Raw genomic sequence first — 26,758 nt, 5'->3', positions numbered from 1 at the left:
TAACAGGACGGTTACTGAGATTAAGCAAGTAGTATTCGGCTGGTTATGTGATACTATGGCAGCCCCCATGTGTGGACCCTCTCCATGTAGAATAAAACAGCTTTTATAAAGTTACTGATATGACATTAGATAATATGAATAAATAAAAAAGGCAGATGTAAATGGGAAAAGTCAGCTTCCTTCTCTATGTGGAATAATCTCAGCTTAGTCATAGAGTTCTGGCTTTGTTGCTCTTTCTTACAGACCACGTTATTAGAAAGACCTGAGTTATGTGCCTCCCAGGCATCAAAGCACTGGGAATGAAACGAGGACTTCTGTTAAGCAGGTTAATTGGGTCTGGCCTTTCGATACCGAGATAATGGTATCTAATGCTAGATTGTTTTCCCCCCTCTAATTCAATACACAATAGATAAATAAAAAGTTGTAATATTATAACTAATTTCATTTTGTGTAACTGCACTATTATGGGTTTTATAAGGCTGATATTTGTGAAGCCTTAATTTATTCTTTATTATCAGGAAGTGATTAAAATGAAATGCACCACAAGCTCTAATTTATAAGAACATAGCTGATGATATTGAAGTGTAGGCCTATTTATGATCACATGTGTATAAAGTATCTAATTTAAAACCTTGAAAAAGACATAGTCATCAGTATAAGTTGAAATTGTTGACACACTGCAGCCTAAATAGATGGCAGAAATACAGCCGACACAAATTGAAACCAAATTTTCATGCTCACCGAGATGGCATTTTCATGTAATCATTCCTGCGTTTGAAGATATGCCTGTCTATGTAATGACATTCTGGAAAGAAGGAATGACATTTCCATGTCATGTTTAGTGTTTAATTTGAAATATGTCAAATAACAAATATGGCAGTCAAGTACTAAAGCATTCTCACTACATGAATGCACTGACACATACAGTATGAGACCAGCAAGCTCTTAATGTCATGCATTCAGCGTTGTTATAGATTCCCTAAGCTGGTACAATTCTACTTCATGCAATAAATCCTGTCCAGGTGTCATAATCAAATCCGCATATGATGTGGCACCTTGCTGCATATGTAAGAGAGCTCACATACAGTAAAGGTGCACGCATGCAAATTCAACAGAAAAGAGCTGGAGTTTATGATTGGATTGTCTTTGTGCATATGGGCCCAAGGTATTGTCTTAATTTGATGCAGTAGTCATAAATCTTTCATTTTTAGAGCATATACTTACACAAAAGGGCTCGACCTGAATTTCGAGATTGTCATTAGTTTTGCTTATTGATCTCGCCAAAAGCTAAATTTGTTTGATGTGTATTTTCATGATCGGAACAGGTAATAATTCTGTGGGATATTTTGTGGAGAAAACCTCATTAGAGACATAATTTACAGAGCAGTCATAACAGATAAGCAGAAAATCTACTACCATTTTCACAGTGGTTGGAATTCTTGCACATGTACAGTAGAAACTGTATAAGAATACACTTATTATTTTTCTAGTATTATATGTTTCCAGCGCCAGCATTAATACATAAAAATGAGAGCCTGTTCAAGTGTATTGTCTTGCATCTTTTGTCTTTGCATCTCATGAACTTGCATTCAAGTCTACTGTCTTGACATATTCAGAAAATATATATGTTTAATTTATTAGACTGTTATTCTTATTTTAATCGTATTAAAATTATGGATGGATGATTATTACTTAACCAATATCACATGGCCGCGATTAAGCCATAGGTACGAGGATGCTGGCAGCACAGTTAAAGTTTTTGCACAAAAAAAACTGTCATAATATATTATTAAATTACCTTTTTCATGCTGTCTCTGGCCCTCTGTGTGAAACGCTTAGTTTGCTGTACTGTCCCCTTTAAGATTTAAATACACATGCCCACTGTGTTAAGATACACAATACTCTTCAATACCCATCCAGTGTGATGAGAAATACGGTATGTTTTCCAGTCGACGGGGGAGGGGTTTTGCTGCTTAAATATGGGAGAATGGGCATCCCGATGCATTCATTTTGGCTGTATTATGGGACATCCTGGCTAATACAAGACAGGTGAGACTCAAGCCACTAGCTTGTACTATAAAATGTTCTTTCATTGCTCTCTGTGTAACAGTGTAATAAGCCTGATCCGCTCTGTGCTGGAGTCCTTATCATGGTTTATTTTTCAATAAAATCAGCTGACTATACAATTCATTACATATCAAACAAACGCAGACAGAAACCGTAGTATTACTCATTTATTTAAAATGTATTACTCACCGGCATCACTGTTGTGTCCAATATAGTTGGCACTACTCAATCTTTCAATATAGCCTTTGTTTATTTGCAAAGTCTGAATCATAATGGTTCTCAAATGAATCCTTAGAGAAATGTGCCAAACAAAACATATAATCCCATATTGACATGTTCAGGAACACTCATTCCTAATTTTGAGATCCTTCAGGAGGCTGCAGTTTTTCCACAGCCAGGAACACAACAATGTCTGGTGACCTAACTTGACATTTGAATCGCTTTATCAGTTCATCGTGACAATTTCGTAAATTGTGGAGGTGGGTTTATTCAAATGACACTGCACTGTGATGTCATAATGTAGCCAATATAAACCTGAGTCGTTTTTAAGAAACAATAAATTGTCTTTTTGGACTGGAGAGGAAGTTTTGAGTTCTGAAACTTACAGTATGTTTTTATAATACAATAACCTCTTATACTTGTATCAGTAAACGTGAACAATGACCGAGGCTGTCAGTCCTTAACATTCTGCATAACATCTCCTCACTGTTTGGAATGACATGAGGGTGAGTAAATGATGACAGAAATTTTATTTAAGAGGTAAGCTAATTTAAAAACGTGAACCGTATATTTTACCTCTCAAAAATAGAAATGACAGGCATAACTCAGAGATGTAACCTTTCTTGATACCTTGACACTTTAAGCTGAAGGTATTATCTTCTGAAAAGTTGTCCCTTTTTTTTTTACAAAATGCACACAAAGTAAATAGGATTCATATTTTCTTTTTGCACTCTTTTTTGTGAATGTCTTTATACTTTAAGATAGTAGACAGAGAACATTTTTGTTGATGCGAGACAAAATATGCCTGTGATGACTTCTAATTTGGTATGTCAAATATTAAGGACATTTTTATTCCTCCTGACATGAACCCTTTAAACATAAAAATAAATAATATTAAATAACTTTCAAACAATATTTGGCTAGTTAAATTCAAGCATTTATTTTCCATCAGCGAAAATATTTCCAAAAGAAACCAGAGTAACAAGCACAGCTTTACTCTGCACTCATAATCTCCGATTTTGAACTGGTGGCATGGGTGGCGCTAGAGGTGGCCTACTAGGGTTTAAGCCCCAAATGTTTTTAGTAAAGCCCTGAATGTTTTTTGCAGGGATGTAATACATACCAGTACTTAGATATCCAGAGGACACCAAAATCAGAATATATATAAATATTAAGTACTGTATAATGATATCAGTCTTTACTGTATCCATAATACCAAATACAGACTCAGTTCGTTACCCACACTCTGCCTGGTGGCTGCTTTCAAAGCACTCATTTGTATTTGCCCACATTCAAGAAGAACACTTGTACTGCAACTCTGGACTGTGGCTGTGTGTCGATCAAAATACCTGTGTTGGTGAGGTATTGGAAATTGTGTTGAATTAGTCCATCCAGATGCCAGTGTAGTCTTATGGATTACTTTTATGCTGCTTTTATCTGCTTTTGGATTTTCAGATTTCTGGCCACCATTCACTTACATTGTATGGACCTACAGAGCTGAGATGTTCTTCTAAAAATAATAATTAGTTTTTAGCAGAAAAAAGAAAGTCATACACATATGGGATGGCATGAGGGTGAGCAAATTAGAAAATGTTCATTTTGGGGTGAACTATCCCTTTAACATAGGCTATATAATTCCCTTCATAGTTTCCCCACTCAAACGCATTGCAATTTATTTATGTACATTCCTGTTTAAATAATTATTTAAAAAAAAAACTGTTAAAATTATTCTTTTTAATAGCTCACGTTTGTGTAATTAATTGATTATTATAAACCCACCATGCATGTTTTCCAAATATAAAGTCAAGTGTCATGTGAATGCTGTCACTTTACTTGCTATATTCTCTGGACGGTGGCCATGTGAAGCGTGACGTATGCTTTACGCTGGCGCTTGATGCTTTCCTCTCATTTAACGTCTATAAAGGTGTGTTTTTTTTTTCTTCTGACCCCTTCTGCCCGTGCAGTATCATCGCACAGGCTGTTACGTACTCCTGAGGGACAATCGCCGCTCTTCTTAGTCTACAACTTAAACATACCGGCTTTTTCCGATCCGCAATCTATATAATGCAACTCATTCATTTGCGTGCCCGAATATGTTATTGTCTCTTACACCGTAAACGCGCCTGAACGGAGAGGGATACGGAATTGTAGCCGCAGCAAATGATGATGTGATAGCCATCCCTTTAGGTAATAAAAGCTCGCTTTGCAGTGGACTGTGTTTCTGCTAACGAGGCAAATGCTCGGAGAACCCTTGCCAGATTGACACATGCAGTAGTAGTGTTCACTGCTGAGCGACAGCAGTCATTTGGAATAATAACCCTGCACCCTGCTTTTCAAACATTTTGGGAGAAGGAGGCACAGGTTCTTAAGGTAATTGAAATGAGTAGATGCACTTGTATGCATGGTTTGAAAAGGATAATTCAGTCCAATATGTGTATGGGTTGGGTTTTTAATTCAAATTGGGGAAAAAAATAATTATATATATAAATAGCCTACATATTAGTATCTGGATCTTGTTGGATGCTCTTTGCCTGCATTTATGCTCAGTGCAGCTCATCATTATTAAAATAAAATATTTAAAAATCATGGTAATGCTCTCTCTCTCTCGCTCTCTCTCTCTCTCTCTCTCTCTCTCTCTAAAGTGATCATGCAAGAGGTGTGAAAAGAACAATGTGGGCTCACTATTCATTATTCAGAGAACACAAAGCAAAATATTATCATATAAAGTGTACACTTTTATTTTTCATTTTGTTGCATGTCTTTTGTGTATTGCAAATGTGTGATGTATGAGAATGACAGAAGTCACATGTCTCATGCTGAGTTGTTTCCTAGCTTTTGGCAAAGAAGTCATGTTTTCCACTGGGGGAAGCATATGTTGTCTGTTCCTAGCAGCCACGATACATACACAGATGCTGTTTTAGTAGAGACATGATTTCTAGGCCAGTGATGCTCGATCTGCCAAGGGGGGCCTGGTGTGTTTGGAACTGCTTTTCAACTATTTGTTTGGGTGGATTTACATGGCAAGATCTCCAGTAGTGTGCTCCTGGCAGATGTACTGCTTGAAGGAACGTGTTTGTTTCAGTCAGGCTGTGGTAAACTACAATGTCAGATGTTTTTCAAGCCTATCCCACTGTGAGTTGTCTTGACAGTGAAGATCCCATCAAGGGCTTTACTGAGAACAATTCTGAGAGACTGAAGAGTCTTGTCACCGTCTCAAGCAATGCTATTGCTTGTAGCTCAAAGACTATGACACATGTAGATGGGCATTAAAGGATAGTTCACCCAAAAATGAAATTTCTCTCATCATTTACTCACCCTGATGCCATCCCAAATGTGTACAATTTTATTTCTTCTGCTGAACACACATAAAGATTTTTAGACGAATATCTCCGCTCTGTAGGTCCATACAATGCAAGTGAATGGTTGACAGACTGTCCAAGCTCCAAAAAGCACAGAAAGTCAGCATAAAAGTAATCCACATGACTCCAGTGGTTAAATCAATGTCTTCAGAAGTTATATGATAGGTGTGGGTGAGATACAGATCAATATTTAAGTCCTTTTTTTACTATAAATCTCCTCTTTATAGTAAAAAATGATGAAATATTGATCTGTTTCTCAGCCAAAGTGATTTCATCACCTTCAGAAAACATATATTACACCACTGGATTTATGCTGTTCTTATGTGATTTGCATTGTATGGACATACAGAGCTGAGATATTCTTTTAAAAATCTTTGTTTGTGTTCTGCAGAAGAAAGAAACTCATACATATCTGGGATGGCATGAAAGGGAGTAAATGATGAGAGAATAAAAATTTTGGGGTGAACTATCCCTTTCAGTAATATTGCTTTACTTTAGCAAAGAGAAAATTGTAGGCCCTATGTATGGTGAAAGATAGTTGGGCTTCACTGTATCATATTAATATAACACTTTAAGGTGTTTGAAACTTCTGCTGTGAATCTAACTGACCAATGGTCAATTTATGTTATTCTTTTCTATACAAAAGGTTCAACCTCTCAGTAATGAACTGAACGTTATAATTCATGCCACATTGTGAGAGTTCGGGATTGACAAGAAGACCACAGCTGTTTTATAGTATATATCACCTATAATATTTGTTCTGTTTTTTAGGTGATCCGTTTACTTTTGGAAGCCCATTTCTGCCACATTAAAACATATAAACGAATTTGTTTGTACATGTCGTGTTTTGGATGGTCAAAATAATAAGATACTAGGTTATGTTTATGAGATAATGTTATAATTATTAGATTCAAAGTCATAATTTTTTTGATAAAAAGTAATAATTATGAGATAATATGTAATCATTTTGAAATTCAAATTTATAATAATTTTATTTAAAGTCATGTTTATGACAGTCATAATTATGATATGAAAGTCAAAATTCATAAATATAAAATAGTAAATCATAATTGTGAGATTAAAAATTATTATATCTGTATCTCATTATTATGACTTTGATATAGGGTTGGTATCGGCTGGCACCTAGCGATACGATATGTATTGCAATACACATGTCATGATTTGACATATTGCGATACAACACTATATCATAATTTTATTCGATTACGAATCAATTTCAATTCCAATTAATTTGGGTATATTTTTGTTATCTACTGATGTCTGAAGAGCATGTAGATCAAAACATCACGTTTTTGTCTCTGGGCGAGCTCATCAAATTGATTTGAAATTAAGTGTGCCAACTTTGTTTTGTGTTTGCATGATGTGAATAGACAGATAGTTTAATTTAAGTATCTATACGTGGATTTAAATACCGATCAATATAATATCATGAGAACAAATATTGCGATTATATCGATATTTGATTGTATTGACGCAGCCCTAATTTGATCTCATTATGACTTTGATCTCATAATTTTGACTTATATTACAATTATAACTTACTAATAATTCTGACTTTTTATCTCATAATAATGACTTAGTGTCTCATTATTATGGCAAGTTAATCTCACAATTTTGACTTTTTATCTTATAATTTACTATCACATTTTTTTTTTTAACTTTTTGTCTCAAAATAATGACTTTAAATCTAATAATTATGTCTTTTTAGTCTCATAAATGTGACTTAAAATCTCATAATAATTACTTAAAAAAAGTACTTTTATTTTTCACATGGTAAAAACAGGTTTACCTGTAGGCATAAAAAATAATTACAGAACTTTAGGTCTGTCCTTTAAGCTTGTAGTCATATGTAAGCATTATCACATATAAAAAAAAATATTCTGATTCTAACAGTCTGCTCCTACATTTTCTAACACTTTTGACATTATATAATCATGATCTAAGTTCAGTATGGTATATAATATGGGCAGTATTTCATTTCTACTCTTTATCAAAGAAAACAGAATGGAGATATTCCACCTGTTACGCTAAATTTTTAAAATCCATGCAGCTGTCCCAGATTTAGACATAAATATATTCTCTCCATACACAGCAGAGATGAGTGCGTTTTGAAGAGAATGGGGCTACCTGGCTAACTGGCGCAGAGATGGAAAAATATTGTTACAGGAATGATATTTGAATAATTGAAATGGGCCATCTTTAAAATTTCAGGCTAGCTATGATTTCAAGTGCAAAGTTAGAGGCCCCCTCACTAAAATATTCATGCTATTAAATCAAGAGCAGGGATTCATTCAAAAATGATCAGAGCTCCTGCTTCTCCATTTTACGGAGCAAGAACTGGCTCTTACGGCAGTGGAGGAGAGGTTCATTTTAATAATGAAGAAGGGTGTTCACCTTTTTATCTCCCTTACAGCATTGTTATAAGTGACATCATAGATCAGCTCTCAGCATTGTGATTGCAGTTCTTTCTATTGGTGGCTGACTTACATAGCACAGATCAAAAACAAATTACAATGTGTTTATGAGTGAACAGAACATACAAAATCTGAGTCATCAGTTTAGGATTGCTAGAGCTATCCAGAGATAGGTCGAATACTTATTGCTGAGTTGGATGTATGCACACTTCATTGCATTGGCATTTGCACTCTGTATGAATTATGCTGTGCAAATGAACTGTAAATATGTAGCAGGTCATCATGGCAGCATTTCTGTTGGTTGATTTTAGGGGTTTTCACTAGTCATGATAACTACTATTTCTGAACAAGCTGACACTGTAGTGCAAATGTTGCAAAGTTTGTTTTATACTCCTTCAAACCACTATTTGCAGTTCTGAATAGATTTGTCTATGGGCTTGTGTGCTTTTTACAGATTTTTCTGATGTATTCAGTCTTTGAACTTAACATACTTGTTTTACTCTGTGCCAATTTAATACAATGTTATGCAACACTATAAATCAACATTGTAAGCATTTCTTAGCTATAAGGCGTGCCGTGAAAAATTAAGTGTTTTTAAAGCATAATCGTTTAACACTACTTAAAATGGGAACATGGAAACTGTTTTACATTAAACACTTAGGCCTACTTGTTAAAACTGCATTGTTAATATATATATATATATATATATATATATATATATATATATATATATATATATATATATATATATATATATATATATATATATATACATTATTCATTATGAAAATAAATAGTTTTATTTCAGTTTTTTGTTTTTTTTAATAAACTTATTCCCCCACTACAGACTAGAGTCTGCTTCAAACACATTGAGACATTATCAGTATCAGAATATTTGACATAGTAAACAGCATTTGTGTAAATTGTGTCTCTCCCCTTAAGTGATTATGTCTGTCAAATCATACAATTCACGATACATTTTTTAATTATGTCTCTGTACTTCTAGTAAATGCCAGAGAATGAATTGGGGTAGCATCAATTGCTGAATAAGAACCCAGTCAGCAGCTGCTTTATAGCCTGACATCTGAAGCTGTCTCTTGATTTGTCCTTGGGGCGGGATCTGCATGCTTGGCTGTCCATAAATAAGGCAGCAAAGACCCACTGGCATATACAGGCTCAGCTGGAGAGAGAGAGAGAGAGAGAGAGAGAGGCTAAGACTGGCTGCGGCAGGCATTCTGGGTATGGAGAGCATTTTTATAGTGAAAAACATTGAATTGGTTGGTTAGATTTAAAACAATCATGGAGAAATAAAGTGGCAAAAGAATGAATAATTTGAGAATCTTATCAGTTTCTACATCATAGATCTATTTCAACCTTGGTCAAATCATGCGAGATTAATGATTTGATCAGAGTTGAAGGTGATGATGATGACGGTGAAAAGACTAAAATAAGGTGGCCTGAACATTTAGTCTCTCCGTTCTGGGATTTCTTTAAATAGTGGATCTCTTGGTGACAATTTTAGGGTCCATGTCTGAACTGAACAGAGTGGTTCTATGAATCTGGGTCCTTCTTACAGCTATGATGTGTTTGTGTGTACACAACCACCCTACAATGTTAAAAGTCCACCCACTCTTTCTTATATTTCTATTAATCAAAAACAGTGTGACAAAATTAACTGTTTTTGTTTCTGGTCTAAAGCGACGTCACATTAGAGCAGGCCTCGCTCACGACTGGTGACGGACTCCACCCTATTATCATAGATCCTTCCCTGAGTGATCTACACACAGTCCGACATTTTTTTCCATGCTGGAGCAGATACAGTGAGAAGAATAATGTCTCAGCTTCGTAAGCATCATAAGTGCTCTGTTGTTGGCTGTAAAAGTGAACATAAGTATGTACTCCCTGCATCAGAGCCACTGAAGACGCAGTGGACAAGTTTTGTTTTTGAAGGAATTGTGCCCCAAATGTACAAAATATGTGTATGTTTGCAGTGTGCAAATCATTTTACACCGGACTGCTTTGTGAATGAGGGTCAATATAAAGCATGATTAAAATAAATTTGATTCTCAAGCATGAATCAGTAACAAATGTTTGTGTTCCAGCTTTATATCCTGAAGATGTAAGTATCGCACTTTATATTTTGTGAATGTTTGCAAATCACCTTTCTGAATGCGCTTGTTAGCTGATTCCACGGCTAATGCAGCTAAAGTTACCATCGTCTCTGATTGTATTCACAGAGACCAGAGCTATGTTGTTATTTTTAAAAACCCGAAAATGCTTACTCTCAGTTACCATTGTCTCTGACTGTATTCACGGAGACAAGATATACATATATATATTCATACATATATGGCTGAACTCCGGTATTTACGCTGTCAGTCACATTGGCTCTGATTTGTTGTTGCTTTAGTATCTGACGCACAAGCTGTAAAAGGCACATCCCTCTTCCGGAAAGGGGGTGGGAGCAGCAGCTCATTTGCATTGAAAGAGACACACACGAAATCAGCGTGTTTTTGATTCCACCCAAAAAGTGGCATTTATAACATGGTATAATAAATGATCCCTCTGGTATTTTTAGCTGAAACTTCAAAGACACATTCTGGGGACACCTGAGGCTTATATTACATCTTGTAAAAGGGGCATAATAGTTTGCCTTTAAGTTACCCTTAGTAAAAATACAAATTTTCTTCACTTAAAGTTTTTCTTTTTTTTTTTTTTTGCAACTGGGCCCACCTTTACCTATTAAGGTGCAGTCACACTAGAATTTGTGTTCTATTAACTTCCATTCATGTGCATGTAAATAGTATTTTACTGCATACCGAAGTGGCAAATCTTGTATATTTTAGATTTCTTAACCTGATCTCTTAACCTGACCTAAAACAAACCAATTTTCAACAATAAAAACATGTCACAGAAAGATATTTAGTCACAATAATTTTTGCCATTACTCTATTATATAGACATTTTTGAGCACCTAAGGCCAAGCGCACACTACAGTTCATGACTTGCAGTCGGTGCCCTGCACATACTTGAGGCCCTGATATACTTCCTAAGAAGTTCTTCTTTGTTCTTCGTTCAGGGGTAAAAAGAAGTTTGAAACAGCCAAGCAACGGTATACTGTTTGCAAACATTCAGATGTAGGAGGCATTTAGAATTACATTTAAATATGAGGACACTCAAGACTACATGTAAAACCTTAAGTGTGTGACATTAAAATGTGTTATCAATGACTAGAGTATATGCCTCATTCTATGAGTAGAATTCACATAAGGTCAGTAAAAGAAGCTGTTATAAACACTTGATTATGTTTTAAAGTAATATATGCAGTAGATAATGTTGTAAAATTTGTCTTGTTTACAGTCTGACTTCATGGAGCTATTGAGCTTATACACTATACGTGGCCATAAAATGCGCTGATTACACTTTATAATTTATGATGACACTGATACTACAGCAAAGATGTGTGTACTGGATAAAAGAGTGTTAATGGGCAAAATGCAGACAAAACAATGAGGTCAAGAGAGGCATATCTTACTTTGGGCAGATGTGTGAATGGCTTTTGCTGCAGATGGCACATAAATGTGCACTTGTGAGTATTTGAGTAGATTTTATTAATTTTGTAGACTAATTAATCAAACCAAAAATTGCATGACATGGTCTTGGAAATTTTATCTACATAAACAGTCATACAGATGTTGGATTTAGGCATGTTTGCATCAGCTCGCTAATAAATCTGCACACCGGTGTGTTCATGTTGACTGATCTTGCCTGAATGGACAAGGTAAACATAATTAGCTGTACGCTTCAAAGTAGGCAGAGCTTCTGGTCAGATCTGCTGATGACATGGACCAATGGCAGTAAGAAGGTGTTTAGCAGTTAGTAAGAAGTTTTCCTAAAAGTTTGCACCGGCGAGCTGTTATGAACCACCGAAACAAACTCAAAAACACCTTCTTTTTGGCCAGACTTTTTTAAAAATGACATCACACCCATTTGTTCTTCAATAAGTATATCAGGGCCTTTATAGACTTAGGGGCAGATTCACTAAACAGTTGCGGCACTTTTGCGCATGGTATTTCAGCGCAATCGATGCTGAAATAGTACTGCGTCTTCAATGTTTAAATGAAGTCATTGTCATTAATTTCTATGCAAACACACCTTCTTTCTATTTAAATTTGGCTCATTAAAGATTGCGCTTCATTCAAAAAACGGTGCAATTTACATCGTAGGCCTACTATTACCGCCAAATTAAAGTAGGCAGTAAAATGAATTTTATTTAAAAGAACTGTTTGTGAAAAAAAAACATTATTTCATCAGTAATTAATCAAATACTCATTAAATGATTTGTGTGTTATAACCTGGCATATATCCAGATGTGTGGTGTCGTTAAGCGCACGTTCCACATGTTTAAGAGATGATCTAGGTGTTTGGATCAAAGTTATGCTGTTCAGTCCCTGCAGGTTGGGTCAAATGCGATGGTCTGCGTTATTCTCGGATATTGCACTCAGAATCGAACCGCAAGATCAGAATTGCGCTCACCAGCATTTTTGTGGGCATGTTTGCACAGTTGCCAGATCTGCATAATTCCTTTAGTGAACCAAGCGCCAAATGAGTGCAGTTAGTGAGTGCAAAAAATTAATTCTTAGTAAATTTGCCCCACACAATCAGTTTTCGTTCTTTCAGATGTTTAGTTGCAGACCAGTTGCCGACTCAAACGCACACTTTTGGTGATTATGCCCCCATTTAGAGATCTCCGGCCTTCAGCTATACTTACTTTCAGAAAATGGAGCTCACATTTGCACATACGCCCAGCAACATTTACTGCTTTTGCCACTGGGGGCAGTGTTTCACATTTCATTAAGCACAGACCAATTTTAGCTAAAGAAAATCAACCTACTCTGTCTGTGAGATCAGACTGTTTGGTGAGCTTATGTGGACCATTTGTTTGACTGACAGATCAACCCTGTTATGGCATGTGAGTGACAAAACATAGAAATATTCCTCCTCATTTCTTTCTTGTTCTCTCTGTTCGGTGCCTAGAGTCTGACCAGGAGGAAAACCTAGTTTTTTAAATGAAATAAACTCAACACCAGAGTGATCTGTGAAATGGGAAATGCATTAATTATGAAACCTTTGGCCTTCAGTCCAATTCTACTCTCAGCTCCCAAAGAAAAACAGAACATGATCTTTTCAAATCCTTTAACAAACCAGTCAAGCGTCAGGGAATTCTGCACAATGAAAAGGGATTATGAGAAATCCTTTAACAAACCAGTCCACTGTTAGGGAATTTCCTTCTCTTTGCTTCTCTTAATATGCTCTGTGATTAAAATTGGTTATAAAGGCTAAAACTGCCATTAGAGTAAATGAAAGCTTGTACTGTTCCAGTAATGGCCCTTAACGCTGTCCATACTGAGTGCAATCTCAGCTCTTTTAAAGTTGTTTGCCATAAGCGGCATAGTGCTGTGATTGTTTTGTTGCAAAGTTGTCAAAATCATGCGTGTGAAGAATGAGAATGTTCAGTGATATTAGTTGTTTGACAGTAACAGTACACGTCATCACATGTAAAACAGGGGTTCAGTGCTAGTAATTCTTTTGTGTTATTAGTATTTTTTCATTAAGAATATAGGACATTTGTATTGTGCTATTTAGTTTGCTATTTAGTTTGTCATGAATGAATTACAGTTTTCTCAATTGATTTTACACATTTTACCTAAGGTCAATATTTTCAAAACAATGAACATAGCCATCTGAACATTAATAGTCCTAAACAAGTTGAACATTCTTGAGTTTCATAATTTTCTCGAAACACTAATAAAATTATGTATAAAAATAAGGTAAATGCTTTTAACTAAATCAAAGCAAATTTCTCAAACGTATATGTCAGGTTGTTGAATAGCATCACATTGCTACCTGCTGCCTTAGTAATGCACACAGTAAAGAAAATGCAATTTACTAAATCGTTCACACAACTATCATGAAATTGCTATCTATAAAAACTCAGAGCAAACAAGCAGAGAGGAAGAAAAAGAAGGATAATAAAAGAGGTGTAGACAGAGAAAAGTGGGTAGAGAAAGAGGAAATAGGAGGAAGTTGTGGTGAGGAATGCTGAAGGATTTCTCAACTCTTTCAGGGGTGTGCATTGAAAGAGTTGAGGAAAGAGAAAGTGGACATGGTATAATGATGATGAGCAGAGAGGAAGAGAACATCAGGTTTTAAGATGAGACTAAAGAAGACACAGAAGAGGCTCAAATGATCTGAAAGCCACTCTAATTCATCATGTTATGAATCATGATATCTCTCTGAGACAGACCGAGAGTTTGGTCTAATGTGAGCAGATCTACAATGACTTCAATCTCAAAAACAAAAATAAATTGGTCTGCAGCACAATCAACAACAAGGGTCAGCAAGGACCCAACATCACCATTTGTGCTTTGTTGTCCTGATAAAGCGTGAGACAATACTATACAGTATATATAGCAAGTACATATGTACAATATATATACAGTATATATATATACCGTAAACTTCCTCATCCTCTTGCACAAGTTGTTCTTTCTCTTCCTGTGGAAAAGGTTTTCTTGTGTTTTTGGGACACCATAATGTGTTGCACGAGTGGCTTGAGAATCACCCACATATTGTGCTGATGTTTCTTCCACAATGTTCTCCTTTTCTCAAACCATTTGTAGAGTTTTTTCTCCTACTGGGGATGCAAAGTGTTAGACCACAACCTCTATGACATAATAACTCTTTTTTTCAAGCAATGGAAAAGCAATCAAGCAACCTTTGGAATGGCCAAGCACCCACGGAAAAGCATGACATATATCCACATTCATTTACTTTATAGCAGATGTGCCCAAACTTTTTCTACAAATGGCCAAAAATCAAACTTGATTGAGGGTCGTGGGCCGGCTCATATAGAGGGCATTTTTTTACCTTTACAAAGGTAATTGTTTTCTAACTGTGGCGGGGCAGGCGGGTGGTGCGATGATGGCACGGAGCAAGGCCGAGATGTACAACTGTGACAGATGATCGCGGCCAGCTGGATTTTTCCAGGAATTTTCCGCATTATGAAGGTGGAACTTTCGGGAATGATTGCAATTGTATTCATACCCACAATACCACGCTGAATTTCAGTCTTTGCAAAGTGTATTATATTAAAATATTAAAGTTGCCCTGGTACCCCTCCTTTATGAGTTTATGAGAGCAAAACATTACTCTGCAATCTGCTAAATTAAAGCTACGTCAATAGAATTTTTTTCTCATAATTTTTCCACTCTTGTCAGATACTGGACGTCAAGCCGGGCCAAATCAAAGGTCAACTCTGGCCCGCGGGCCCTGTTTTGGACATCTCTTGGAGAAATTTATAAAATCACTTGAGAAAAACTGTAAACAGTGGTATATGAGGTTTTTTACACTGAAAAAAAATCAATAAACAACAACACTGACTTCCTGCTGAAAAGACCACCATAGTTATGTTGTGTATGGGATGTTGGTGTGCTGGTGACCTTATCAGGCTTCTTGTCAATGTTCTTGTTCATGGTATTTTCTGACTTTTTTGTCCCCATGTGAGGGGAGAAACAAGCCCTGCATCTCTATTCACATACTATCCATACAAAATATTATGCAAAAGCACAAAACCTCAGCCAAAGAAGAGTTTGTAATAATTTAATCTTTACTGAAGTACACTTGGGCCCAGCAGGAGAACTGAAATGTGTGAAGTGTAGTATAAAAAAAGAAAAGATTTTTAATGGTTTAAAAAAAGAAAAGATTTTTTGTTTTTATTTTCTGTTATATTTTATTTTATGGCCATTGTTAAATATATAAATTATACTATACATTAACCCTCCTATTGCGTTCGGGTCATTTTGATAATCATTTTGAAATTCCACATCGTTTTTTGTACAGGAACCACACTTTGTGATTTTGTCAAGACTATCAAAATAGGGGGGCCTGGGTAGCTCAGCAAGTAAAGATGCTGAATACCACACCTGGAGTGGCAAGTTCGAATCCAGGGCATGCTGAGTGACTCAGGCTTCCTAAGCAACCAATTGGCCTGGTTGCTAAGGTGGGTAGAGTTAGGGGTTAACCTCTTCGTGGTCGCCATAATGTGGTTCTCGCTCAGTGGGGCGTGTGGTGAGTTATGCGTGGATGCCAAGGATAATAGCGTGGGCCTCAACACATAATAGGTCCCTGCGGTAACGCGCTCAACAAGCCATATGATAGATGCGTGGATTGATGGTCTCAGACACAGAGGCCACTGAGATTCGACCTCCACCCGGATTGAGGCGAGTCACTACGCCACCATGAGGACCTAGAGCGCATTGGGAATTGGGCATGCCAAATTGGGGCAAAAAGGGGAGGAAAAAAAAGGCTATTAAAATGCACATAATACTTTTTTCCAGTTTTTTAATAAACTGTTTAAGAGATATAACATTTCAGAAATTGATTTTTTTTTTTACCTTTTTTGTGTTCGTGGGTCAATTTTGACCTGGGCATCACTTGTAGCTTTACACATGATATTTTGTAGATTTGTTTTGTACATCTATGATTTAGATTAAATACATTTAATTCATTGTACCAACCTCCATCATCATGCTGACTGTGGCCTAGACTAGACAAAAACCAACCTGAACCAAAATGGACATTCATGCTAGTCTTAGCTGGTTTGTTCAGCAGTATTTGCATTCTAGTTTTCAAGCTTTGCTCATCTTTAGCACAATCTTGTTATTTGTGTTTGTAGTGTTTAATAAGAATATCAAATAGCTGCATATTGGTTCCTCAGTTTTTGTTAAGCGAGAACAGCTTTTTCCTGTGAGTTCCTGTTTGTTATGATCTCTCCGAGGACCTCCTTATGGGTTTTGAACTCCACTTTTTCAATGGTTCGTTAAAAGGCATTTTGCAAACAGCAATTACTGTGTATGACAGCCTTTATTTGCAGACTTTCATATGACTTTTCACAAGGTACTTCAATAAGTTTTTCTGTAATGTTTAATCTGATTTGACTTTTCACACATGCAAACATTTTTGTAGTATATGGGCCGTAAACATGTGAATCCCCCACAGCTACTGGGCTCAGTGCAGTCAGACAGATAAGAGATTAGATACAAAGTCCACAAATGTGCTGGAGGGAAGGCAGGGGGACATACCACTACCAGAGCACTGATAAAGCACTGAGGGAAAGTGTCATCATGGGCTTCTTTAAAAAGAAGCAGAGAGGAAGATTGGAGTTGAGAGGAGTCATATTTTAGGAGGCAAGGAGAGAGAAAGGTCTTGAGAAAACCAAGCATGTGAGAGGAAGTGAGCTGGTGAAGAGAGCTGAGCTAAGAAAAGGGAGGGCAAATGTAGATACATAGAATAGGATATATAGATGTCTTTAGACTGGCGCGTTAAAGCAGTTATGTGTAGGGCTGAACGATTAATCAAAATCGCTAAATGACCTAGTGCCATTATTAAAACTCAAGTGCTGCGATTTAATTAAATACATAAAATGTCTATACTTGCTGCTCACTGCTCTTTATGTGCACAGCTCTGTTCTCTGTAGTGTATTACACATTCTGTATTTAAGAACATATGTGAGGCTCATGATACAATGTATTACACAGTCTAAGCATGCTTGATGATACAGTGTTTTTAGAGTGGTTTCAGCATGGTTCTATTCTGTCTGTAGTGAATTACACAGTCTAAGCATGCTTGATGATACAGTGTTTTCAGAGTGGTTCTGTACTTGTTTCACACACATTCTTGTGCTCAGAGTTAACAGACGTGCTAGAGTTTGGTTCATTGTGCCAAAGTAAGCTATGTGCGTTATATTTACAATGCTCTTGATTTACTAATAATTCCAAACATGCTTAGTTGCTTAAAGTTACTCTCCAAATCTAAAGTAACCACACAGCACAGCGTTTGAGTAAAGAGAAAAGTGGGTGAGGGCAGATCATCACTGCATAAAAAAACTACAAATTAAACTCAAAGGTCTGCCTTCAGGTTTTTGCAAAAATAAAACTTGAGCTGGACTGCATATCAATACAAAAATAAAAGTCTCTTCCAAACCGATAGTACAGAGCACCGACTCAATTCAGTTCTCACACGCTGACTAACACACATCTGCTTTTAAATGCTTACAGGCATATTTGAGGACATGCACTGAACTCCTTTTACACTTGAATGGACAATTAATCAAATTGAAATCGTGATATGTCCTTGTGTGATGATTAAACTGCAAAAGGATGTGATTTAATAAAAATAAAATATACAGTCTGCATGTGCTGCGCTCTTTAAAGTGAGTGTGTATAGCAGTTCATACTCCACGTTTTATGAGCATCACGTGCTATGCTTGAAAGTAGATGAAAGAAGAGAGCACACATTCACTGTAAAGTGCACATTGCCTGCAGACTATAAATGTATTTATATAAATAAAATCACAGTATTTTGCACTTTAACCCTTTAAGCTTGGACAGGAGATGAAAATAATGAGAAAAAAATATACATGCTATATATATGCTATATACTATAGTCTTGACCAACAAAAAATAGGTATGGTTTGAAAGCTTAGAAGCTCTACTTTACAATGTATAGCATTATGACCGAAACTGAATAAATGCTTTGAAATTTGAAGACAAATCAGAAGTGTTCCGTTTTGATAATTTATTTAAAAAAATGTGCACTGTACAAATTATTGCAATCAGTAAAAACATAAAACTGATAAAATAGTCATGTGTCATGTTGTTGAAAAGCTCTCAAAAAGTAGAATAGAACCAGCCTATTTGTTTTACTCACAGATAAAAATATATTGAGTAATAGCTAAGTATATTTTCTTTGAAATAAGTATATTTCTTTTATTTATTTATTTATTTATATATGTGTGTATATAAAAATAAATAAATAAATATATGTGTTGGAGACACAATTTAAGTGCTAACAGGGCACGTTTCCATATATTTGCATTTATCTTTTCATGCCCTCTACAGTACACTTGATACATCTAATCAAAATAACAAAATTTGTATAGATGTGAGGATAAAAATATTGATGAATATTGTCAGTCAGTGATTTTTTTATTTCCCCTCTAGAGGCCACTGTTCCCCTTCTGTCACTCACTCGACGTTGTGTCGAATGTAGTGACACAAGGGGTTTTTCTTGAGAGCCTCAAGTACCTCTGGATTTGAGAAAAGGCCAATGAGAAATTGGCAGACAGAATTTGCATGTCCCACCCCCCAGACATACAGGTATAAAGGGAAGCAGATGTGCGTCTGTCAGTCACATTTTTTTCTTCGGGGCCGTGCGATTGTGCAGCAGCAAGCTGAGTCTCACTACTGTTCCACTCACCTCTATAAGCAGAGCATTGCTGTTGGATCTACGGCGCGTTACCAGCGGCTTTCTCCCTCTCTGCACACAGTGCACTTCCATGCCCCTGGGCCGCTTCGATAGCGCTACTCTAAAGTATTTTTCCCTCTAAAAGAGTATATTTTCACTCACAAAAGAGCAATACACAGCAGGCGTTGAACGTCCTTTTTAGGACACGTCTTTTTAAAGATGCCCTTCCGCCTCTGTGTAGTTCCTGGATGCGGTCGATTTCTCTCCAAGTCTGATGGTCATAAACGCTGCCTCATATGCCTGGGTAGCAATCACACCGAGGCAGTGTTTGTGAATGGTACATGTACTCACTGTGAGAATATGACCATGGCAATGGTAAGGTAGATCTCTTTGTCTCCCAAGACAATTCCCACTGCCCGCTCTGGTAGTCCCTAACAGAGGCCCCTCTTGGGACAGACATGCTGGCACACAGCTGGCCCCAGGGGCTGCACAAGTACGCATTTCCCCCAGTGAGCCTTCTTGCACTGGTGCTGTGCAAGGTCAGGGAGGATGAGGAACAAGTCACCTTAGTGGCTCCTTACTGGCCCACTCGGACTTGGTTCTCCAATCTTACGCTCCTCGCGACAGCACCTCCCTGGCAAATTGGAAGGACCTTCTTTCCCTGGTTAGCCAATTAGCTCTCGCTTCCTGGATGTTCTTCCTCCCTAGCCTTCTGGCCTGCGAATTCAGCGGAATTGTGCCCAGACCCACTATGAGCCTCAAGTGCTCTGTACTGGGGTAGGGCTCCACAGGCCTAATTCCCTCTTCAGGCAACTCCCTGTGATGTATTTTCCGCTGTACGGTCCCCCTGTCGTCGAACTCGCGTCTCCCTTGGGCAGTTCCTCAGCCCCTGGTCGCTGTGTTCGTAGAGCTCCTCCCTCACTAGGTAGGACCTACCACCTTCCAGGTGTGGCTTGACAACCCATGTGACATATTGGCCACCATGATAGTCATGTTCCCCCCTTAGGGGTGCTGGGAACCTAAGGTTTGTATATGACACCTTTTTCTGGGGGCGTTGGGGAGGGTTACGTGCAGCCAATACAGCTGCTTCTAGCACGCAGTAGCTTGCTTGCACCTGTGTCAGCAGTTCATGTAACACGGCCTAGTGCATGTCGTTTTTAAATGGGACACCTTGTGTCACTACATTCGACACAACATTGAGTGAATGACAGAAGGGGAACGTCATGGTTACTGTTGTAACCTCTGTTCCCTGATGGATGGAACAAGACGTTGTGTCCCCCCTGCCATGACACTAGACCTACAACTATGAATGGCCAAACCTTACTCTCAGCTTCTCAGTTAAAATTCTGACTGACAGACAAACGTCTGCTTCACTTATACCCGTATGTCAGGGGGCGGGACATGCAAATTCTGTCTGCCAATTTCTCATTGGCCTTTTCTCAAATCCAGAGGAACGTGAGGCTCTCAAGAAAGACCCCTTTTGTCAGTACATTTGACACAACATCTCGTTCCCTCCATCAGGGAACGGAGGTTATGACAGTAACCATGACTTTATACTGTATAACCACGTTGTTCTTGCTGTAGACTCCTTCAGCGCAGGACAAAGAAGAAAACAGAAGACTAAAAAAACTATCTGCAACTATTGCAATAGATTTTTGCAGATAACTGATAGTTCCAAAAAACAACAATCGACACGATTCATCTGTAAAACCGAAATATTGGTCTACTTCTATCTTATAAACGATATGCACAACCCATTTTTAATTATTGTCTCAATTCTGCTTTTTGTCACAATAATTACTTGCATAATATCTTGCATAGAAAATAGCTTGTGATGGGCAGTTTCATATTTTCCCATACGTCCACTCTTTCTCTCTTCCTCGTTGTAAATAAAACCCTTCAACATTATTATCACCACAGTTCAGCACAATGGGATAACAATCACTCGCCATCACCCTTATCATTCTAAGCTTGCTCAGTGTACTTACCGTGACCTCTTTGTCAAGTACATCAGCTGTATGTACAGTATTCTCCGAAACATGTCTTCAGAGGCCCATTGCTGTCACTGTTGCCATGATGGAAGATCAGTACCCTCTCAGAGTTTAAGAGCTGGCAAGGAGTGAAGAGGACAAGAACACACTGCTTGGACACATTCCAGGGAGAATAGATGGCACATTGCTTTTAACAGCATTAGAATTCCACTATGGCTGTTTATAATTTAGTGCTTTTACTTGGAGAAAATGGACAGGAAGAGGAAGTGTGATTGGTGAGAGAAAACTTCTGATGTTTGAACCACATGCTGAGATGCTGCTGGGCTTTGAGTCTGTGTTCTGAATTAAGGAGACATTGACATTTGTCAAATTTTTTCAGGCCGAAAAAATATTGTTGATTGAATATATATATATATATATTATTATTAATAATAATAATTTTAATATAAAGGTAGCTAGAGGAGTCCAGTCTGGGGCACAAAGGGGGCTTTTAGCCCCTTGTTGTTGTTTTTTTAGCCCAAATACTATCTATAGTAAATACTATACTACTTTCAGTTACTGAATTTTTATTATTTATGTAGTATTATTATTTTAATCATCTTCAATAAAACTGAAAATCACAAATGTTTTTCTTACAAATACTGAATATGACAATTTCACGCACACATTCCAGTTTGTTTTATTACATTTATGTTGTACTGTGGTGTAGATGATGTCATCCTAACCAGTCTCTGAACAATAAAGACTGGGGGTGTCCATATAGCTCTTTTAAACATATGCTGTGGTAACACCTCACAATAAGTTTGTTAACATTAGCTTACAGCATTAGTTAACATGAACGAACAAGCAACACTACTTTTACAGGGTTAACTAATCTTGGTTAATTTTAGTTTCAGCATATACTAATACATTTTTTAAATCAAAAGTAGTATTAGTTAACATTAGTTAATGCACTATGAACTAACAATGAAACATTTTATTTGCAGTAAATAAGATGAATAAATGTTGTAAAAAAATATATCGTTCATTGTTTGTTCATGATACCTAATACATTAACTAATGTTAATGAATGGAACCTTTTTGTAAAGTGTTACCTGTGCTTTCAATTCACAGTCAAATGTACTGTATCTTTTTGCCGTTTTTCTGCCCTCTTTTGCCTCCATTCAAACCTGTATTTTACATATTGGAATCCTGGTCTTGGTGCTGTTGGTAGAGGTTTTTGTTCCCAACCTGGATACTAAATTTGGACAAGTCTCTCCTACTAAACTTGTCAACACAGTCTGTAAGCCTTAACGCATTATTCCCATAAAAAATGTAGCCATATTTAAAAATTGTGGCCCTAATTATTGCACATTATTATCTATTTAAATAGCATTGTATGTGGAATGGCTGTATATACAACACAGTATGATTGCACTTGCAGGTAGTTATCCTATATTATACTGCCTCTCTGTGGATGGAATGGTTACTGTGGCATATGTTACTGTTATCCTCTTGCTGAAATAGAAATCATTTAACAATGCCCCATCATATATTTAAACTTTTTCATCATCTAGAAACATTGTACAGCTGAGTGTTTGCAACCCATGAACAATGCATCAGAAGAAGCAGCAGTCCAAACTTTCTGTGGCCCCTTTCCTCCCCTCTGATCTCTTCTAATGTAAGTGATGAGCACAATACACATGTACTGAAACCTATTGTCTTATTATGTTGTTTAACTTTATTTGGTATCAAATGTCCAGCTGTGTTGTGCTGCTGTAAGCAGAATAACAGTAGATTATCTGTCTGTTTTTACATATGGAAATTAAGTTTCCCTGAAGACAATTGCCTGTGAGTTCCCCTCACTCTCTCTCTCTCTCTCTTTCTACAGTATCTCTCTTTCTGCTTTTCAGGGTTTGATGGAGATCTGGTCGGATGACAGCTGGAACTGTTGTCATAACTGGAGGAATTCTCGCAACAGTAATACTCCTGTGTATCATTACAGTGCTTTGTTACTGTAGACTCCAGGTAAATATTGCACATATGGTACAAAATACAGCCTTAAATTCTCTATCCACAAATTGACAGAGAAGAAATTGCGTAAGTTTCAGAAAGTTTGTAATATAAACATTAAATAAATATTAAAATTAAATAGACAAAATTTATACATTTATTAAAAAAACTACATTAAGCTATTATTTGGCAGGGGCAATTGATTGGGACCAAATGTTGGTCTGTAGTTATTGATAAACTTGAAAAATATTAGATTATTTTATTTCTTACAAAACAGGTAACAGGTTTACAGTCAACAATATTTGTACAAATTAAGACAATGGAATGAGATTATTATGCCAGTGAGTGTGTTTATCGGACAATCGTACACTGATTATGCTTAGTAAGCCGACAACGTGTGTAGTCCTGTTAATGCCTCAAAGGGATAGTTCACCCAAAAATTAAAATTCATCATTTACTCACCCTCATGCCATCCCAGATGTGCATGATATTCTTTCTTCTTTTTTAGAAGAAGTTATTAGCTCTGTAGGTCCTGTCAATGCAAGTGAATGGTTAACAGACCATTCAAGCTCCACAAAAACACATAGAGGTATATAAAATTAATCCATATGACACGGTAATCCATATTTTGAAGCAATGCTATCACTTTAGGTGAGAAACAGATCAATATTTTAATCCTTTTTTACTATAAATCTCCTCATTCACTTCATTCTAAAAGTGAAAGTCGAGATTTATAGTAAAAAAGGATTAAAATATTGATCTGTTTCTCATCCACACCTATCATATCACTTCTGAAGACAGATTTAACCACTGTAATGTAATGGATTACTTTTATTTACCTTTTTGTGATGTTTTCGGAGCTTGAAAGGTCTGGTCATCATTCATAAGGGTGAGTAAATGATCTGAGAATGTTTTTGTTTTGGGGGGGGGGGGTGAACAATCCCTTTAAATGGCTTTCGTTTATCATAGTAAGGTCATAAACATTCTAAGCAAAAAAAAACGATCAACACATGTAGCTTTTTTACCATTATCTTGATTTGTCATTGAATACAGTCTAAGCGACCTTTACACCGTTTCTTGCGTTGTTCAAATTTTTGAATAATCAGATTTTTGGTTGTCAATAGTGTATTGGTGTTCATGAGCACTTAGCATTTAAAGGGATACATTTCTTGTAATGGTGAGAAATTATGCAGGTTGAGATACTGTTAAATATATATATATATATATATATATATATACATATATATATATATATATATATATATATATATATATATGTATATATATATATTTGTTATTAAAAGACATCTGTGATGGACAGATTTAAAACTACTTTTTGTGCTATTTTGTGGAAAGTGCAATTACATTTATGCACTGCAGATCCCCAGTTCTTGTGGATATTATTATATAAATACCTGTTTAAAACCCATTACAGAGTTGCTTTTCCCCCCTGTGATCAAATAAGTGTGGTATTTAACAATTTAAGGAAGATATCCTGACAATTCCTGATTGAATTCCCTTTCCCCTCACCATCTCTCCTTCACAGTATTATTGTTGTAAGAGGAATGAGTCCGAAGGGGAGGCGGGCTCAGTCGATGATCCTCAGCCACAGTTTGCCTGCAACGCATGCAGCGCACCAGGGGTGGACGGGGCAGCCGTCACCCCTCTCTCGCTGCCCTACGACCCCGCTCCGTCACACAACTACTGCCCCACCTGCACGCCCCACTACCTCCGTGGCATGGATGAGATGCGTAATGGTGGTGAACGCCTGTCCTACATGCCAACTCACTACGAGAACCATGGTGCCACTGCCCTTGGTCTGGCCGCCATGTACGGCCCTGTGCTGAGCCGTCGCAGCACACCAGACTTTTACACCAACACTCGAGCCATTAGCACTGACGTCTGACCCTCACAGACTCGCTGACAGACCCTGGGACAGAGCTCCCTGTATGGACCAGGCCTTAGCAGGCCATCTTTAGAGCACCTGGGACCGTGCCTAGATCTCCACAGAGCCAAGAGTCAAAAGACTTATTGGATGATATGTTATGCATATACATAGATCTGATCTACACAGGACATCTTCAGTCTTCCATTTTCTTTTGCTGTTTTCCTTTTCCTCTTACACACCCCTCCCGCTCTCTTTTGTGGTGTTTTCAAGTAAGAACAGTGAGGGCTATGTATTATACTGTATCAAGTGTTTGTGGTTTTTATTTACCAAGTTTTGAAGGTAAAAATGCAAATAGCATATTATATGCTTACCCATTGTTTTTTTTTTTTTTTGGATAAAGCATAAATTTAGTACATTTAGAAAAACAGAGCTGGAACAATCCTCAACACAAGTATTTCTGGTAAACACTCCTCACTGTTGTTTCCTTTAAAGAATGCCTTTTAATGGCTTTTATGCTTCTATGTGAGAGTGTAGATTGGAGTATTGAAATTTGCTCAGTTACATGAATATAACAGGAAAATATCCCGTATGATATGCCAAATCTTTTTTATTTGAAACATTTAACTGAGGATAGGAAATAAACCAAAAAAACTTGTTAATAAGTTTGGAATATGCTAAATGAATGATTACTGATTGGTCCCTTTGTTGTTTCACATTGGTCTATTCATATTTAAATATATGTGTCACAATAACATAAATTCACAATGGCACAGATATATATTTTAAAATTTGTTGTATTGTCAAATAAGAATCAGGATTGAATAATATATTGTCTATTCTCACTTTTCACTTTGTTGTCCATTCACACCACACTACATATTACAATAAAGGGCTTTTTAAGCAATATAATTGTAATATGTATCTGTAACAGTGTCATAATTTACAGTACAAACCCAACACAACAGTCTGAAAATCATTTTGAAGCAATGTGAATTATCAAATTACTGGAATAAAATGACTGGGATTTCTTTTCTTTTTTTTTTTTTTTTAAATATGCCCTATTTATGTAATATTATGGTAATCATGACAAAATGATACTTATAGGAACATTCCATTTCCTTGTCTTTGCACATGTGTTTATTTTATGTCTTGTTTGAATAACCATTGATTTACGAATTTAACATTTATTCTTTGTGTCTTATGTCTGGATCCATGCTGTCTGAAGCACTGTTGTTAGTCATTGTGTCACTCAAACAAAAATCACAGGATGTAAATACTTTTTTGGCAAAAATGAAAGAAAAAAAAAACATAAAAATAAATAATAATAATTATATATATATATGTGTGTATATATGAAAGTATATTAATCTATGGTTTAAAATTTTTAGTACCCTAATGTCCACATATTTCACAGAATGCTTTTAAAATATAAATGAAGCATTTATAAATGCCTGTTAAATTTTATAGCATTGGTCAATTATGATCAGTGTAATAAAAGCC

The 26,758-nt window shown here is 36.6% G+C and overlaps 1 protein-coding gene across 4 annotated transcripts; it reads left to right on the top strand.

Annotated features, from left to right (window-relative positions):
- Positions 1–4,234: 4,234 nt before the first annotated feature.
- LOC127649589 (protein FAM163A-like) lies at positions 4,235–26,494 on the top strand. Of its 4 annotated transcripts, none has more exons than XM_052134767.1 (4): positions 4,235–4,656; positions 22,935–23,038; positions 23,271–23,385; positions 24,917–26,494. In XM_052134767.1, the coding sequence occupies exons 3-4, from the start codon at positions 23,293–23,295 to the stop codon at positions 25,274–25,276; spliced, it is 453 nt and encodes a 150-aa protein (XP_051990727.1). In that variant the 5' UTR covers positions 4,235–4,656; positions 22,935–23,038; positions 23,271–23,292; the 3' UTR covers positions 25,277–26,494. The 4 variants fall into 4 exon arrangements, with proteins under 4 accessions (XP_051990727.1, XP_051990729.1, XP_051990731.1 ...); XM_052134769.1 differs by having other exon boundaries at positions 23,249–23,385; XM_052134771.1 differs by lacking the exon at positions 4,235–4,656 and having other exon boundaries at positions 22,436–23,038.
- Positions 26,495–26,758: the final 264 nt, after the last annotated feature.

Source organism: Xyrauchen texanus, chromosome 9 (assembly GCF_025860055.1).
Source record: "Xyrauchen texanus isolate HMW12.3.18 chromosome 9, RBS_HiC_50CHRs, whole genome shotgun sequence".
Lineage (NCBI taxonomy): Eukaryota > Metazoa > Chordata > Actinopteri > Cypriniformes > Catostomidae > Xyrauchen > Xyrauchen texanus.
Note: the sequence above shows the minus strand (reverse complement) of the source record. Positions and strands in the feature narration are given on the sequence as shown.